The sequence below is a fragment of the Pipra filicauda genome, unplaced genomic scaffold, assembly GCF_003945595.2.
Source record: "Pipra filicauda isolate LSUMZ 115617 unplaced genomic scaffold, ASM394559v2 scaffold224_size1409572_pilon, whole genome shotgun sequence".
NCBI lineage: Eukaryota > Metazoa > Chordata > Aves > Passeriformes > Pipridae > Pipra > Pipra filicauda.
Window position 1 is genome coordinate 185,862 of NW_024104337.1, and position 18,541 is coordinate 204,402.

Genomic DNA, 18,541 nt, shown 5'->3' on the forward strand with positions numbered 1-18,541 from the left:
TCCTTGTGCCAGGCACCAGCTTAACCAGATGCTCGTTGGTCACAAGAATTTCTTCACTGTGTATGTAACCTTTAAAACTGGCTGGTAAAAATGCTCATCAAATCTGTTACAGAAAACACTGTCACTCTCAACATTTTAAAGTTTTTCTCTCTTTTTCCTTTGCCTTCAGAAAGACATTAGCTCAGAGGGAGTGTTCTAATCAAAAACATCAAATCGCAAAGAATACACCATAAAAGGACCCATGCTTTTTATTGCTTTACAGCAAAAGGTAAAACTGAGAAAACCCACAATTACACTAGAAAATAAAAAGAGTGCTATGCAAGTTTGCTAGGGGAAAAAAGTGAAAAAGCTGCATGATTGATTTGTGGATGGCAATAAGACTATATAAATGTAATAAAATCAAAAGCCACATTTGTTAGTTTTTTCCTTTCTTGATAATTTATGATGCATACCAAGAGGAAGCACCTGGTAAAAACCACACATAGCTCAGGTCTGTAAGTGGTCTCAACCATGAGGTAGTGCATCAGTGTGAAAACCTTTTTGCTTGCAGATTGTTGAGCATATATGAGATGATCAATACAACTACCATCACGTGCCACCCATCCTCAGAATTTCATCTCCCTTTTACAAGGGAGAGGCAGAAAACTTTCTGTCAGTGTTATCAGGACCACTACTGCAGTCTTAGACAGGGTGCAAATTTCTGAACATTAGCAAGACAACAGGGGAAAAAATGAGTAAAGAAAATAGAATCTCCTCAAAAGCAGTGTAGAAACCATCTGATTTATTGAACTAGTGATGCTGAGTTCTCCTTAAACACTGAGAACCAGTCGGTTTATTAAAATTATCGAATCAACCACTGCAAAACACATAGAATCTAGGTACATACCTCATTGCAATTAAAGGCAAGGTTTTTCATAAGTTTACTACCCAGAAAGACCCAGTCATTATTAACAGATTATTTTTAGTTCATACAAAACATTAAATTTTAGATTGCCTTATCACCACCATGTCTGTTTTCAGTTTTGGCCTGCAGTTACATTTCCCAAGGTTTTTCAGAGCTGGGTATCAGAGGGTTTGGTTCCTTGGTGTTTATTTACAGCACACTCCAAGTACATCAGTGATGTGAGCTGGGTAGAGAATCCAGTATTTCCAATAATCTAATATATTCTAGGCCCTTTTAAGTTTCTTGAGCAATCCCTTGACATGGCAGGGTCATGGGTTTTGATCTTTCTTTATAGGTCACAAGCTTGTTTTCATGCTTGCCACAGTAGTATGTGACCATGGAAACCAGGCTCCTTGGACTAGGTGCTGTGGAAGAAATGGGACAATGCTGGAAACCTTCCTTCCAACCCCCTCGTCCCAAACAATCAATGAAGTTAAGGGCCAGTTTTGGCAGGTGCTAAGAAGGTTCAAAGATTTTGGGATGGCAATAATGTGCTGTGCAGAATTCTCTGAGGAAGACAATCAAAATGAGGAGTAGCAGCAAACTTTGCTGTTGTAACACAGGCAGCTTTAGTCATTACAGAAGAGATTGTGGCACTTTGTAGCTTAGTGATGCCAAATTAACTAAGATCAACTACAGCTCTGAACAAAAACCAGTAAAACTTCACTGTCTACTCTGTCTACTCCTTTACAGTTAGGTCTCCGAGAACTTAAAGAAACTCAGGGCATGAAGGATAGCCCTTTTTCTTTTTGCTGTTGTTTTTAGATATATTCATGTAAAGTTTAAACCCAAGTATTAACACTAAGAACAAAGTAAACAAATAGTTACACATTTACTAATGCATTAAGCAGATGTAAAGTCTAGAACCATTCAAAGCAAAAAGAAAAGATAAATTACTGGTTCATTGAATAGGTTTTTTGAATCTTACAAAATTCTAAAGGATGTCGATCCATCAAACACAAGAGAAAGCAACCCAACAGAAATGAGATGGTGTATATTATTGCTTTGAGTAAAACATAAGGGTTTTGTAAACACTTTTACACATTATTTAGGTCAAATAGACCAACTATTTTTTAAAGCATTCATTTAATTTCACAGTATCTCATTATTTATTAAATAATCGCTATAGCTTGGCATATTTATAAATCAAGAGGAGAACAATATTTTGAAAGAAGTGTCACAGCATGGGAAGCCATTTTACTGTCTTTTGCAGATTTCCTAATTTGAAAGCATCTTGTTATCATCTTAGATATTTGATGAAATAATTCCTTTTCTGAAATCTATTTCTAATTTTGTAATTCAAATAGTCAAATTTACTAAAAGTAAAGTGAAGTTAGATGTCAACTAAAAATAATCCCAAACCAACCCCATAGTAATTGCTGTATTACAGGACTTTTACTGAACAACCAAGAATCATGATAGCTGCAGCTGGCAACAGTTTCTCTAATGTCACTACACATAAAATAGCTCTGTGCAGAAATGGTCTATCATTTCAGGAGCCACTACCGTCTTTGTAAACTTGACATCAAAAGTTCAAAGATGCTGCCTAAAATTCTGCTGTTTTCTTTGGTATTAAAGGTTTGAGAAAGGAGGTATAGTAAACAGCCTGAAGTGTGAAAGTAATGAAGTTTAGAAACACTCTTGAGGAGATGTTCACCTCTTTCATTGCAGTTTTATCGCTACGAGTGAGGAGGGGCAGTTCAGCATTTCTGCTGTAGTCTCTGAAAGCCTCAGCAATTGTCTGCCATTCCATACTAGAAGACTGGTGGGAAGACAGTTCTAATTTACAGCTATATTGAACAACAACAAAAAAGCTACTTCAACTTAAAAAAAGAAAAAACTAAAGGGAAAGAAACAGTCTGACATGTGGTTAATACTACCTCTAAGAAGAACTTTAATGCTGCCTGTAAGAACTGAATCGTTTGAGTACCTATAGGGAATACATAGTAGCACCTTAACCATCTATTTCCTGACTTTAAATCTGTGGCCTTGAAATTTCTTGTGACATGACATTACTGTGCACAAAGGAAGATTTTGATCAAGCATTGCTAATTTGAAAGTTTAGGGGTTTGGGGTTTTGATTTTTGTCTCTCTTAGAAGGATGAGTGAGGGACAGAACATATTACTACAGTAATAAGTTCCCCCTTCAAAAAACAATTTTGGTAAATGAATATTATTTTGATTGCAGAATCAAGTATTCTCTATGAATTAATCAGGAAAATGAAGGAATTTTAAAGAACTGCAGCAAACCACTTCCTTGTGGATCTGTCCTACACACCAAGTGCAAGACTCAAGGCCACCTAACTCTTCCTCACCACCATAGTCCTTCCACCTACTGCATAGGTTGCTACAATTTGAAGAATCTTTAGCTTTTTGACTCCCCATGTGCCCAACAACTCACCCACCTGCCACGAAGATGAATCAAACACCTGTGATCTCACAACACGAGAGAAGATACAATGTGTTTTTCTGACCAAATTTTGTCCTCAAGTACCAAATCAGGACATACGTAGTGCACTACAGCTCATCAAGCTCTGTAAACCTACCATAACACACCTGCAGGACCTCACAGTCAGAAAGGATCAAAATACTTGGCTAAATGCATCTGTTTGGTACATTTGACTTTGCTGCACAACAGTTTTCTAAAGGGCAAGTCACCACAGGACAACAACTTGGGACTCCTACTATTGTTTGTACTAAACCAGAAACTTTGGGTCACAAAACCATTTTACAAAATACTGCACCAACACAAAACAAAACCATATGTACATATGTAGCCAGCTGTCCTGTCTTCCTGCTGTTTTATCCCTATTCCTTCCAGTGTGCTTATGTATTTTCCTAAAGGAGATGGCAAAGAACTAATAACTGTACAAATTCTAGTTTGTATACCTTTTAGGGATAGCTGCTTATCTGCCACAGCAATGCAAAATACCCACATTCCTCCAGAAAAAGCCCAGAACTATCTGTTTACATCATCTGTCCAATGCAAAGGGCAATAACTTTATACAGTGTGGGCTTCAACTGTAAACTGTTATTTTTGGGTGAGGATGGGTGGAGAGAAGATAGCAACAGCTAGCAACAAGCAGCAGTTTTTTATATATATATGGGAAGATGTCCTGTTTTAGGATATGTGTGAAATCCCTTCTGGTACAACATAGAAAAATAAATAAACAAGATGTTATCACAAACCAAACAGAATACCACGTTATTTGCAGAAAATACAACAGTGTCAGCAAAAGCTTAGAAAACAAATATGAACTTTTAATGAACATTTTGACAGTTCTCATATTTCTTTGTGGGGGAAGGAGATTTTTAAAGCTGTATCTCCTCAGACTGACAGTCTTTTCCTTTAGAATCCTCTTATTTTATGTGTTTCCATATAGCTTCTTTCTTATGGACAAAGCCAGTGACTGCTGAAACGGAAAACAGTCAACACACAGAAAATAACTTGGCTCACCAACTCTAAAAATTCTACAATATCTTGCTTCTAAGGATCACTTCATTCATTTCCACCATGACTGAGAAGCTTATTATCAGCTGTGGATCTGACATGGGAAAACATCACATCTCTCATTAAATCCAGCACAGGAAAACCTGATTTGGCCACATCTCACAGGATTTCATCTTTTCATAGGATTTCATCATCTCATAGGATCTCATCATCTTTCAAAAAAAAGTGTTCATTTTATAGTGTCAACTACAAAATAGTAATGGTATCAGGGATCTGGTAAACAACTGCTCTAAAAACCCCCCATATTTCATAACATACATATTTCTCAAGTAGCCTCATCTCTACAATTTTCTCCACCTACCTTGGTTGACTTGTCAGCACTATGTTCTCGTTTTCCTACATGGTTCCCCATGCTGGATCACCAAAACCTAAAATTCTGAAAAGATAAAACCAAAACAGCATTTTTGAAACCAATACATTTGCACAGAAATATGAATTAATTTTTCATCTGAGACATAACAAAGAAATTTTTCTCAAACAATAAGCATTTTTTACAGTCCAAGGTAAGATCTGTGAAAGATGCTGAGGAATAAAAATATGCTTATCTGGTCTATTTTGCAAATTAAGCAATACCAGAAAGCTTACCTTCTTCTAAAAAGAAAACTAAAAAAATAAAAAATGTTCATTGTGAAACTTGTATATAAAACAAGACTAGACCTGTTTTTTGATATTATGTTTATAATAACAAAACAATGCAATATGTATCAAATAATCTGAAAATGCAAACTTCCATAAAAGATCAAGTAAGTTCACATTTACCATTATATAAACAGCAACTACTGAAAAAAGCACCACACTAAACTGCCAACAACTTGCTGTGGAGGTTAGAACGTGTAAGTTCTTTACAGTTCCCACTTTCATGACAAACATGTAAACAAGGAATGCCAACTCTTTCTTTGTATTTTGTCTCATCCTGTTGTATTTCAGCTTTAACAGAGCTCATGTAGGTTAAACCACAACACTCAAATTTCAGGTTTTAGAGCACACTTGTGGTTATGCCACATATTTCTTCTCATAGAAACGTATTTGTATAGGATTTTACACACAGGTTCTGCCTTCAGCTGACATGAATGCAGTGCATCATAGCATTTAAAGACAAGAAACTTAAAACGACATGCAAAAAATGTTCCAAGTGGATTTTTTCCTCTCAGAATCAAGAACTGAATTTTCAGTAATAAAGTTCAGCTTCTGGTTCTAACAGTAACACTTTATTACTCTGCAATAAACAGAAGTATATACCATCCAACTTTAGCAGCAGAAATCCTGGCACTACGCTCTCGCTATCAGAAGGATAAATTACTTCCTTAAGCGTAATCTTATGACTGGAAGAAAAGACAACTAGACTTATGATAGAAAATGCACGAAGCAAAACAATAGGCTGTTAACCAGTTACGCTCAGTAGAATATATATAGTTACAACCCCCATCTACATGATTTGTGTACAAAAGGATTCTAAAGAGAGAAACTTTGATTACTCATGACTTTCCATCACAGAAATGTGAACTTTGTGAAAAGCAATCTTATACTGTATCTCTACTGCAAATTTTGGAGAGACTGATAGATTTATTCACACAGACACTCCACTCCCCCACCCAACCACCCAAAGACAAAGTTCAGACTTTGAGGGCCTATAGTGCTTATTTGACTATTCACTGAATTCAATTTGCTCTAAAATCAAAGTGCCACACACTGTATTACATTTATTCAATTAAATAATTCCTCACAAATACACACCTCTAAGTTTTCACAAAAGAAAAATTAAAAAGCATCCAAACTCGGTAAATGTACCCAAGGTAGAATTTACTGACAAATTGGAAATAGATTTTTTTTTTTAAACAGCACTGTCTATGGCATAAAAGATGAAAAAAAAAAACAACCAAACAAACAAAAAAACCCCACAGCAACCCTATCCTTTTAATTTGTGAAATCAATACAACCGATTCACATATTTTGAGGTTCTTAAAATTTTCAAGGAAAAATACAAATAAATTCATATACACTGACTGGGTTTCAGAGCTGAACTTCCTCAAACCAGCCTTTCCTCTACAAATTATAAGCAGCAGCTCACCTCTCATTACCTGTTTCACAACATAAGGAAAAGAGAGTGGAATACAAAACTGTAAGCAATGTTTACAGAGAAACACAAAGGCATGTTCCATGTATTATTCTTCCACTCATCAAAAAATTAACTATCAAATTTGATCTATAACACATGTCTAAGTACACAGATTATGAAGCCAATGTACACTTGCAAACCTGAACTGTGATCAGTGTCCTCCTGCCTCCTGTTAGTCTCCCTGGTGTCTTTGGAGTAACACTCCAGGAACAATCACCCTGTACCACAAAATTCTCAGCATAGCAGGGTCCCAGTCCTGCAATGTCAAGGTAGACAAAGATATCAGATACAGAAGAGCCAGGCTGTGAAACTAAGCTAGATAAATATTTAAAATTCATTTGCTGCCCAGTGAAAGGAAAAGTAATGAAAACCTCTATCCTGCCATGCTGTAGATACCTGAAAATAATAAGGCCAGTTTTCCACTCACAAGTCTGCACAAAGCAAACAAACAAAATGAAACCCAAGCAAGTCGGGGGTGGAATTAAATGGTCTCTAAGGTCCCTTCCAACCCAAGCCATTCTGTGAAAGAGAGAAGCAAATGAAATGGCTAATCCACGTGCTCCTGATTCCCGGGCGCATAATTCCTTCAGTAAGATGCTAAAAATTACACATGGAGGGAAATAAAAAAAGAAAAAAATAGCTTGGAGAAATGGAAATGTACAACATTATTCAAAGTTTAGGAGTGTGGTTTGAAAGTACACTTACATCTCAGCCAAGTGTTACATTTCTCTACAGGAACAAACTTAAAAGCTTGGAAACTAATAGCACCGATTAAGCCTGTAAATTTTCAGTTCTGTTTTGTTTCTTGTTTTGAATGTATCAGAGGGACGGCATGTGGTCTAAATTCACATGATCAACCCCTTCTTATTCTCCAGACACTAACAGTAATGCAACTAGATTTTACTTCATTTTTTTCATGCATAAATGAATGCAGATGATTAAAAGGAAGATAAGTTAACTACAGGTACCTACTATTAATTCCTTATGTAGCACTTTTTAGCCAAAGGGACAAAAGCAACCAGGTCCTAACAAGGATATCCTAAATGTTACAGAATTCTTCATGCTACCTATTAAATGGAGAAAACTATAAGTAATAATTTGGAAAAAAAAAAAAGGCTTCCAATCTGACGTGAATTATGAAAGGAATTGTATAGTGCCAACTGTTCTGAAGATATCTGACTAGGAAGTGAAACTGTATATTTTTAATTTTTCACTTTAGCCTCAAGCAGAAGTCTGCCTTATTTGATTAAAAAGTGGGCACATGGATCCTTTTCACTTCATCATGCAAGTACACCCTGAAACATTACAACTTAAATGCTCATTTTGGTTGTTACTGTCCTGAGGGAGACCACATTGCAGTTTCTATCTGCGCCAATCTTTATGCAATGAGTTGAGCCACTGACTTCAAAGGGATTACTAATTTTTCAACCTTTGTAGAAACTTGCAGCCAACTATTCAAAACATCTGAGCTGGAAAAAGACTCATATTTTCATTTTAGTCACCTTCACAATGTACAGGTTGCCAGACTAAGCAGCTCTCTATAAAGAGAAGAAACAGCTTCTTGCACTTACTAACAAATGACTGTTGACTGATCAACATTCTTGTTTGCAGAGGAATCCATGCATGCTTTAGCACTGATGAACAGCCACAAGAACAGTCACGATGCTCCAAACAATGAAAACACAGAAGTATTGTAGAAACGCAGTAATCATCTTTGAATCTAACAAGAATCACACCCTGCCAAAATAGGCTTGCATGTGAGATTTAGCTTCTGACCACTACAGCATTTATCCAAAACCTTCCTTATGAAACAGTGCAAATTTTGTAAATCCTGTCAGATGAAAGATTTTGCACATGAGCTTGAGTCACAGAATGACACTATGCATGCCTGCAGTGATCAGTTACATCAGCAGCTCCCCTGCAGAACTCCCCATCAAGACTTGTTGGTTTCATATTAAAACCATCTGAGAGGCTCAGAAAACAGGCCACACAAATAAACTGATTTAACAAGACTAAAAACTGGAAAAACTTCTGCTACCCAAAAACTTTTTTTCTTTTGGGTGAACTAAGTGAATTCATGCAGGAAGCTGTGAAATGCTGCTGCAGGCACCGCCAGAAATCACCCAGCCACCTCAGCACCATGCTATAATCACGTACCTGGCTGAATCAGCTCTGCTGCCATGACCTGGCACTTCCCAATCCATGACTGATACAGCAATAACTCCAGCTATGCCAGCTGCTGTAAGTAATTCCAAAAACCGTCATGGGATTTTGCCCTGGGGAAAGGAAATCAAATGTCTCCTCACATCAATCTACCTTCTTACGGAGTCGGCCTAACAGGTAACCTGATGGAAGCCTAGACCAGCGTTCCTGCTTTCTTCACAATAGGAACCCGTATTCCAACTAGCAACAACTACAGAAACGCCACTGCCTTATCCAAGGAGAGGAACTTCTCCTTGCTGTTGCCAAATCCAAAATAAAAAAAGAAAAAATACAAAAAGGCATGGAAAAACACATCACATATCTACAAAAATACGCTTATGTTGGGATCACGTAACTTATCTTCATCTGCACAGTTGACTAAAAATTTTAGAATCATGTATCACCATATCATTTTTTTAGCTCATTCTAATCTGCCTTGAAATTAATGGATATTTGTGGTTAAAAAAGAAGTTCTAATCATCTTCCCATACGCACACACTTTACTATAAAGAAGTTTATGATTTAGAATTTTCACTGAAAGACAGAAAAATGCTACTCTAAATGTTTTGAATATACCAAGAAGTGCAATGGTATAACTTTCTGCAGGTTACACTGTTTTAAATGCAAAATATCATTTCCTTATTCACTCATGGGAGCTTGAAAAAAAGTTCATCCATGCAGTCATCAGACTTTAAATAAGTGATATTGTAATTCAGGAGTCAAAACAGTCTGTAAACAATTCTGCATTGAGCACTTTTATTGAACATTAATGGTTACTTCATATTAAAATGCATCAACTACTGTATGTCTACCATAGGATGCTGCAAATGGATTGTTAACTATGATCTTACCTCTTCCCACACGTTAATTATGACTCAAGAGAACTACACATAATAATAAAGGTATGCAAGGACTTACATATTTACAAGTATCAGAACATAATTACTACCTTGTCTAGGAATACATATTCATCACAGTTGTTGGATAATAGTGCAGAGCTACAACATTAGATAGTTTTAGCAAGTGCTCCTAGTCTTACTCACACATGGGAAGGGTAATCATAGAATATAAAAATATTTGAGGAATTTACTTAAAACTTCCTGCTAAATTAATGACTATTCTTATACTTGTAAATATTGTACTTTACTACTATATCCAGGTCTTATTAGGAAAAATGACAAGTGTAATTTCTTTTAAGAAATGTGCAACTTGTCTCTATTTTTGATAGCCTTCTAATGTAAACTATTAACTACAAACATACCCAGCAAAATGACAAGCAAAAGATTTTTTTTTTTGTAGTGTCAGATCCAGGTTACGTAGGTTCCTGGGAAGCAAGCTGACACATTGCACAGCACTGGTTGCCAGCTTTGAGTGGCTTTTTTAGGCTCTCAGTGTGATATGCATCTTTGCAAGGAAGCCTTTCACTTCAGCCTTCTTTCAAAACAGACTGAGACACTGAGCACACCTCATCTGTTGCTTCAGAATTCCCTCGTGGTGGTAACCTAATACTCCAGTGCACGAAGAAAGAAACACCTCCAGCAGGCATGAATGAGTGACCTGCAGTTAATTCCATCAGCAGCCACAGTCAGACGCTTCAGAGACAGATGTGAGCAACCACGTAACAAAAGTAACCTGCCTCATGGACAAACTGCTCCCTAGGAACCCTGTCCTCTTAATTCAAGTGTTAAATTATTTAATAAAATATAGTGCCTTATATCCCTCACAAGTTTCACTGTTATTTAATGCAGATTTAATATTTCATTATTGTGAAAGCGTGCAATTCTTGCTAGATCAAACTTTATTTCATTTTTGACATCCACAATTATATTTCTCTGACGAATCCTTCATGAAAGAAAAATACATTATTCAAGATACATTTCCATCATGAACTATCAAAACCAAGATTTCAGAGAAGTCAACAGGAGTTTAGTACTTTCAGATATATTTAATCATGTACAGTGCCTTGCATATCAGAGTCCTGCCCTTACTGACCCGTCTAGACATTACAGCAATTTCCATGTTTACAGACAACTGGATGCACCTTAGCAAGGATCCTAGACCTAGAAAACCACTCCGTTGAGAGATGGGCTAAGTTCTGAAACACTATTTATCTGCAAAAGTACTTCCCAGTGCTAGCACAATTGCTCAATAACTTACATATACCTCATATAGCATTGCAAAGGACACCAAACTTACTTAATTTTCTCTGCAATTCTCTGCAACAGTAGGGTACATGAGAAAGGCTACAACACCAAGAAAAAATATCTTTTGAGAAAAAAATGCTGTTGAAAGCTATTTCCTAAAATTGCCATAGGGTGAGCAGAGAAGACAGAACACAAGATTTAAGATGTTTTCTGAGTGCTTTGATTACAATTTTCCTCTACTGCCAACAAGAAGGTTATTGCATATTATTTTTTGTAAAAGCATTTGATTTCCAGGAATCTTGCCTCAGCACAGCTGAGCATAGTCTAAACTTGATTATAGACAACAGTGAAATTACAATGAAATTGCTAAACCACATATATTTATTTTCTACTTTAGACTTTTCTCCTTTCTTCCTTCAACTTACCCCACTCTCCCTGCTAGAACACCAGCAGCCTCATCCCACACATTGAGAAAAAGAAAGCATAAAATTTGAAAAAAAATTTCTCAACAGGGCTTTTCTACCTCCCTTCCCAAATAGAAAAGTGCTCACCTAATGTCACATAGCACATGCTGATATCTACACTCCCTTAGACAAATGGAAATCATCAATGATTTTAATCATTTGGCATTAGTCACATGTTCACTGTTTGTCTTCAAAACACTAAGATTAGTGGAGCCCTGTGAACTCTGTGTCAATGCACCTGCTGGGTCATAAGGAAATTTCTTTAATCACCTACAGTGCATCTGATGGAGGAACTAGGTACGACCCCAAAGGCCTGGGGCAAAGTACAGATACACCCAGTGCATCCAAGCACCATTCCCTGTGCTTGCTGCACTTCTACTAGAGTACCTAAAACCCAGGATCTCGACTAAACGTGGATCTCCTTGTATGTCCTCTATGACTTTGCTGAGATACTTGTGCCTCACAGCTATTCCCAGTCTAGGGAACAGAGAGGGCCACTCGTACACTAACATATGCGCCCCTTGAATGCATACCAAAAGGAAAATGTTGCCCTCCTACGAAATTAAGACTGATTTATCTACTCTTATCTCAGTCACTAATATCAACAGGTTCATTTAATTTGTTACATATAGGCATTTACACACAACACCACAACAAAATAGGCCGGGGGTAATTTTTTTGCATATTAGAGAACTGTTTAGGTCTGCATGACAAAACCTTGGAGTGAGGACCAATTTTTCCCAACCCTCTGAAAAGGACCAGACATATAACTGTTGGTTATTTTTTTCAGCACCTGTATGCTCCAGAGACAAATAATTTGATACTACAGTAAAATCAACTCTCTAATGAAAATAATAATAATAAATAAAAGGACAAAGAAAGATATATAGAGAAAGTCTAAGAACAGAGACATGTCATAACCTCATTGTATGTAAAGATATGCAGTAGACTCCCAAGACTATCATTTTTCAACATCATAGCTTCTAAAGTACCATATTTCTTTTAGGATTACACCCCCCCAGCTGTGAATTTTGACTTTAGGCCTCAATGAGTCAACAACTAAAAGTCACACATTTGTACCAAATGCTAAAATAATTTTTAAAAATATAGACCAGCACACAAGGATATATAAGTGTAGTATTAACCAGAAAAAAAAAATGAAAAAAGGATGACATTTAAATTCAAATCATGGAGAATTTTAGGCCAAAGCAATAATTTTATCAGAATCGGATAGGAAAAAAGCATGGAGCAATTGAGAAACTATACAGAGAAGTATTTGTTACTTGGAGACTTTCAGTTTCTGAGATTAAGGTACTCTGAAAACAGACAAGACCTAACATCTGTTTTCCCACGAAAATTAAAAAAATAGCAAGAGAATAAAACCAAGATATATTTGAAAACTCACTTTTTTCCCCCTTCTCAGCTTAGAAAAACAAGCTCTCTTCAAATGGTGAATGGTATATTCTCCCTTTTAAAGTGAGGTAGGTCACCTAAGTTTCCCAGTGAACACACTTCGATGTGTTTCATTAACACACTGTAGAGACTGAGGACAAAATGCACACCTGCAGTTCTAAACATGCATGAATCAAAGGCATTGTATGCTAGCTCTTCTCATATTCAACAGACCGACAGATGGGACAAGAAGATGATTCACCCTCTCCAAACAGCATTAACTGTGCTGTGAGATAACACTGAACCACTACATCCTTTTCAATTAAAAAAAAAAAAAACAAAACAGGAAAAATATCTCTCTCTGCCCAACCTTTGTCCCTTTGTCTCCCTCTCTTCTGACTTCATATATAAGCTATCTATACTGTAAACATATCAACCAACAGTTGGATTTCCTGTAAATTTGGCATAAATATTGATATTACAAAAGGGTCCGACTTTCACCATACTCCAAGTTGACTCCCTCTTGACCCAATCCACTACTGTAGTCATATCTCTCCCTTGCCATAAACACACTGCCAAAGGAGCACAAAATGTGATCTTTCTTTTCTGACATTAAAAAAATGCATCCTTAACTATATGCTTTTATTTTTCAATTCTTTTTGCCTTCTCTTTTACTAACTTGATTGTCTGAGCGTTCATGCATGAGATTATGCTCTTAAAGTACTTTTTGAAGTAATTTGATGGAGACTCAGTCCTCAGGATTTTAATTTGTAAGTGTGCTTAAAACATGCAACAAGGTTCAAGGTTCATGTGACAGCCTCCTAACAGATTACATTTATCTGCAGTCCAGTAGCAGAAACACAAACAAGACAGGTCTCCAGTTTGAAATGGTTTGCAATAGAAGTTGCAAGTGACACTTCATGAAGCTTAAGTAAGGATTTGTAAATTCCTCTGTTTTTAAATCAATAAATAAATTTAAGAACAAAGTAACTTAGCTGTATTTAGAAAGCAATTTTCTGTGCTCAGGAATACCTATTTGGAAACACAGATACTCTGACACCAATCTGGGATTTTCTCTGGCAATGATACACTGTTTTGCTTTCCCTTCTGAGGAGAGAAAGCAAAATTATTTCTTGCTAAGGAGAACTGTATATCTGAGGAATAAATAAATCAATTTATCTTCTTTTAAAATGAAATTTTAGTCCAGGTGTTTTGGGCTTTAGTTGCTTAGGTCAGAGGCTCAGCAGGTTACAGTCACTAAGCTGTGAGTTATCGCACTTGGAATTTTAAATAATTAATGAGTAACAGCAGCTGAAATCTGCATGAGAAACAGCACCGTGACACAATTATTTTACTTATGTGCTTCTTCAAATATGCTTTCAAGTACTCGTGCCTCATACTTGAACATTGTCTCATTTTATCTAAATCTTAAATTCCATGTGCTACTGTTGCTTTCCTAACCTTTATCCAGGGTATGTACAAAGCAAATATAGAAACAGTCATTACTGAAAACTATTGAAGAGAACAATGACTGGGAAAAATTTCCATTTGAACGTGAGAATGTATGAAATGTACACAAGGCTATTATCTCCCCTTCTTTCATTAAAAAGAAAACCAGACTGTTTATTTCATGCTAAAAGGATGAGAAAAGAATGTGACAGGCCACTCATTTCTTCAGCAGAGTTTTCCAATGCAGTTCACCATTCACATCATATTCAGTGTACAAAAGAAAAAAATAATAAAATCTGGAAACATATCAAAATAATGGAGTAAGAAAATATGTTTTTCAATATGGAGACTAGCAGTGCATTCACTTTCAAAGATTATTATCAAAATATACCTCTAATCCACTATATGATTAAAAGTTAGGTAAGGTTGTATATAATATTTACAGCACCAATCACAAGAATATCTTGTTCTTGAACAAGCTGCACTTGTAAACTATTTTATTTTTATTGGTAACTAAATATTTTTAAAAGAAGAAAATGTTTCAAACATCATCATTCGTGACAGGGTCCACAGCCTTCAACCAAGAGTGGGTTTCCAGACAGCACGCAAAGACAGAAAGGAAGTTCCTTCCCTAAAGGTCTTGCAACATAAGCAGACAAAACATGTGACCAGGAGGTAAAGCTTTCTCCCATATTACAGATATAGAACAAAGGCAGAGATAACTTAAGGATAATACGTAAAAAATTACTTACAGCCCACTTGAGAATCTTTGGCAGACTTTAGGAAATTAAATCCAGACCTGTCATTCCAAAAACCCGTTCTCAGCTACTACATAATGCTGGGGTTTGTAATCACAACACATGCCTCCTTTCTTATTTCATGAGTGCTTCATGGACGTCAAGTTCTGCCCTCAGTTATACAAAATAACACTCCAGCTATGATGACACAGCCAAGCAGCTTCACATGATTTTACACCAAACCCCATGAATATACAATGAGGTTATTTCTCTGACATCTTAGGTCTTCATTCAGCCAACTTTGTCTCAGACACGGAAAATGCTAACAATCAGGCTCAAGCTTATCACAAGACAGAGTGGAAACCACTGCAACAACCCACTCCCTGCCTTTTTTTTTTTTTAAACAGCTATAGCAGAAGGTCACTCATACCATGAGATAATAAGCTTGTGATTAGCACCCTCACACAGGATGTGGGAAACCAGGGATCATTCTAGAAGATACTGAAGGGAAAGATCAGTCTGGCTTGATCACAGGATAACTGTGAGTCACCAATGTGATCTGGCAGGGGAAAATAGATAAAAAAAAAAAAAAGACAGACTGTATCGTGACATTTCCAGTTAAGATAGGGAAGAATTAATGTCATCACACAAGCCACTAGCATAACATCAGCTGAATACAAGGTACGATTCCAGTCAGCCATATTTAACAACATGAATTTTTTACTAGAACAGATGCAAGGATGGGGAGAGCAATAGGAACCTATTATAAAGGGATAAGACCAAAAGCCCCTGACTTGTCAAGCCTAAGTAAAGCAAAGCGAAATGAGTGGTGTTAGGAGAAATACATGCTGCCCACATATAAATCTAAACTGAAAGTCAGAGTATTTCTAAACATCAAAAGAGTAGGACTCTGCTAGAACCAGAGGAGAGTAGAAAACCTAGCTGTGTTCAAGACAGAAAGCAAGAGCCTGACCACTGTATTTCAGAGACTTCATGAATGGTGTGGTTCTTACCATGGCAGAACAGCCCCAAATGACACAGGCCACTCCTTTTGCCTGAGGATATTTCAATCCATATTTCTAAACAGTGTACCTGAAGCATTGACAAAGAGGTGGGGAGCAGAGAGGGACTACCTTTTGCTGAACCTGTTCGTACACTGACAACTGACTTTAAAAAAGGATAAAATAACCAAACCCCCAAACAAAACAAAATGACAAAACCAGCAATACTCTGGAAAGAGAGAGCAAAAAGGAAGTATGACAGTTTTTAGTCAGCTGGGTGTAGGACATTGGACAAATAGACTTTATTCTGCACTCTGAGTTCATTGATGAATTCCTGTTCATCCATTTTATCCTGTAAGGGATCAGTCTAGAGCATGAGAAAATTGTTACTCTCTCTGCACAGACACACATTTACTGAAGAAAGGGACCATCACTCTTGCTCAACAGCCTCTACCTTTGCAGCCTGCTCCTTACAGCAGGAAATGCAGGCCTGAACACTCTGAGGAAGAGACAGAGCTGATCTCCATCCCAACTACAGCACAGCAGGGTCTTGGCTAACCAGTTCTTCTGTGAGCACTGGCCCTCAGGAAACAGTTGTGAGACACACAAAGTCCACTTGTGCCCTCCACAGTTCTAGGAAGAGGAAAGGCAGCAAAACACACTTTGTTTGTATGGATACTGACTTTCAGTACCCTTGGCTCATTTGCTGCCTTAGTAATCTGAGACATTTAATTCTCAGCACTAGATAGACTAGCAGCTTCATACAAGGCTCTTCAAGTCTCTTTAATCCCTATTTCCCAAATCATTTACAAACCAACTGGCCTTTTTGTAACATTCCTCCTAAGACTATATTCCAAAATAGTCCTAAAACACTCGGCAGAGAACACTCCACCATAGAAATGCAATAATGAATAGTATTTCCACAGTCTATGGCTGAAACTTTATGTCACATATACATGTGAAAAATTACATAATGAACTCTTCCAGCAACTTGTTTGTGCATCACATCACTGATTCAATCGATAAACGTCCTTCTCATCCCACTCCTTAACAGAGTTAAAACCTTTCACAAAATAGATACCAAGCTGCTGGTTTGGCTGAATTTCTTCTCACTTCAAACAATACCTCTACCCAGCCTGCTACCATTCAACTCTTAATTCACTTATAGCACTTTCTAACAACAACAACTACAGCACAAGTGCAGCCATTCATACAAGTTACTTTCTGAAGTACAAAGTCCACCACCACACCTGAATTAAAACCTGTCATTTAACATCTGCATGAGTTATCCATGACTGAAAACAATAGGTCTCTTATTTAACGTGGCATCGTACTTTAACCAAATTTTATTAAATTGCAAGCAATTAAGTTATACCCCTAGGTTTTAACTAAATTATAACACTTTTTTTTAGTGGAGTCCAGGTATTCTAAGTTAGCAGTTATGATTAGTTTGAAATGTTGCAGCTGGAGTCTTTCACGCCCAAATACATTGGTGCAGGCCCACGAACGGTCTCTTTATTTCACCACTGCCCAGCTGTGGTCCCTAATATTTAGTCTGTGGCATTTTAAAACCTTAAAACCTTTGTTCTTACAAAGCTAATGCTACTGTTTAATCACTACCTTCTTTTGGTGCATCCACTAACACTAATGCATTACCATTTATAAGAAAGGATCTATTAGTAAATCCATTCCTGGCTTGGTATTTGAGCATCTGCCAAAAGCAATGTGAATGTCCAAAACAAAAATACAGCAATTCTAGGGGGAAAAAAATGTTTTCCCCATTTATTTTCTTGAAGCACACAATATTCACTCAGAAAAAAACACCTTGATCAAAAACACAGCTCCACCCCCAAACCACAGGTTTCATAGTATCTGGCAAGGATGTTTAAAAACATAAGCTAAAAGCACTGCAGACTATGTTTAAAGCAAAGTGGAAAGCAACTATCACCAGAGCTGGTTTGGGGTTTTTTAACATAGTTGCATGTAAACATTTAATCAGTTTGGATACATCAGAGTTCACTTATATTCACTCAAATTCAATTCGCAATGCACATAAATTTCCCTTATCTTGCCAACTACATCATATGAATAGCCAGTCCTAAAGCACTTTAAAATGACACCAGATATTGGTGGTCTGCTAGAATGGAGAAGCTTTGCAGACCATATCAGAAATGCTCTCTCAAACGCCACATGGGGAAAAGGTGTAAGCAGACGATAACAGAATCAGATGCACAGTGATGCCAGGTCCAGTGGGACTGGAACATACAGGAGTTGATGAACAAATGATATCACAACATAGCACAAACAAGGGCACCTAATAATTTTGGTACCTATTACCATTTTGCTCATTTCAAGTCAAAACATTCCAGAAACACCATTATCTTGCTCATCACTTGCCTACTGCAAGTTGTCCAGATCCAAATGTAATCCAGAATTTTTCACAAAGGAGTTTTTTTCATGCTCTGCTCCCCAACCTGCCTGATCTTATATTGCAAATACAGAATCTGCAAGCAGAAGGAAATCTCTCTTGGCCAGACACACAGTATGTATGTCCCACAGCAATGCTACTCTGCATTCTGTTC

General features: G+C 37.0%; 1 protein-coding gene across 2 annotated transcripts in view; it reads right to left on the minus strand.

Annotated features, from left to right (window-relative positions):
• The window catches only part of LOC114000755 (myelin basic protein), a 114,600-nt gene that overhangs the window by 82,032 nt on the left and 14,027 nt on the right, over positions 1 to 18,541 (minus strand). Inside the window, exon 2 of one of the 2 annotated variants that reach the window (XM_027745303.2) lies at positions 4,756 to 4,830. The exons of the other annotated variant lie outside the window; for it this stretch is intronic. Coding sequence (XP_027601104.1) covers positions 4,756 to 4,806 — 51 coding nt within the window. The 5' untranslated portion in view covers positions 4,807 to 4,830. The remainder of the gene's footprint in view (positions 1 to 4,755; positions 4,831 to 18,541) is intronic. 2 annotated transcript variants of the gene reach the window in all.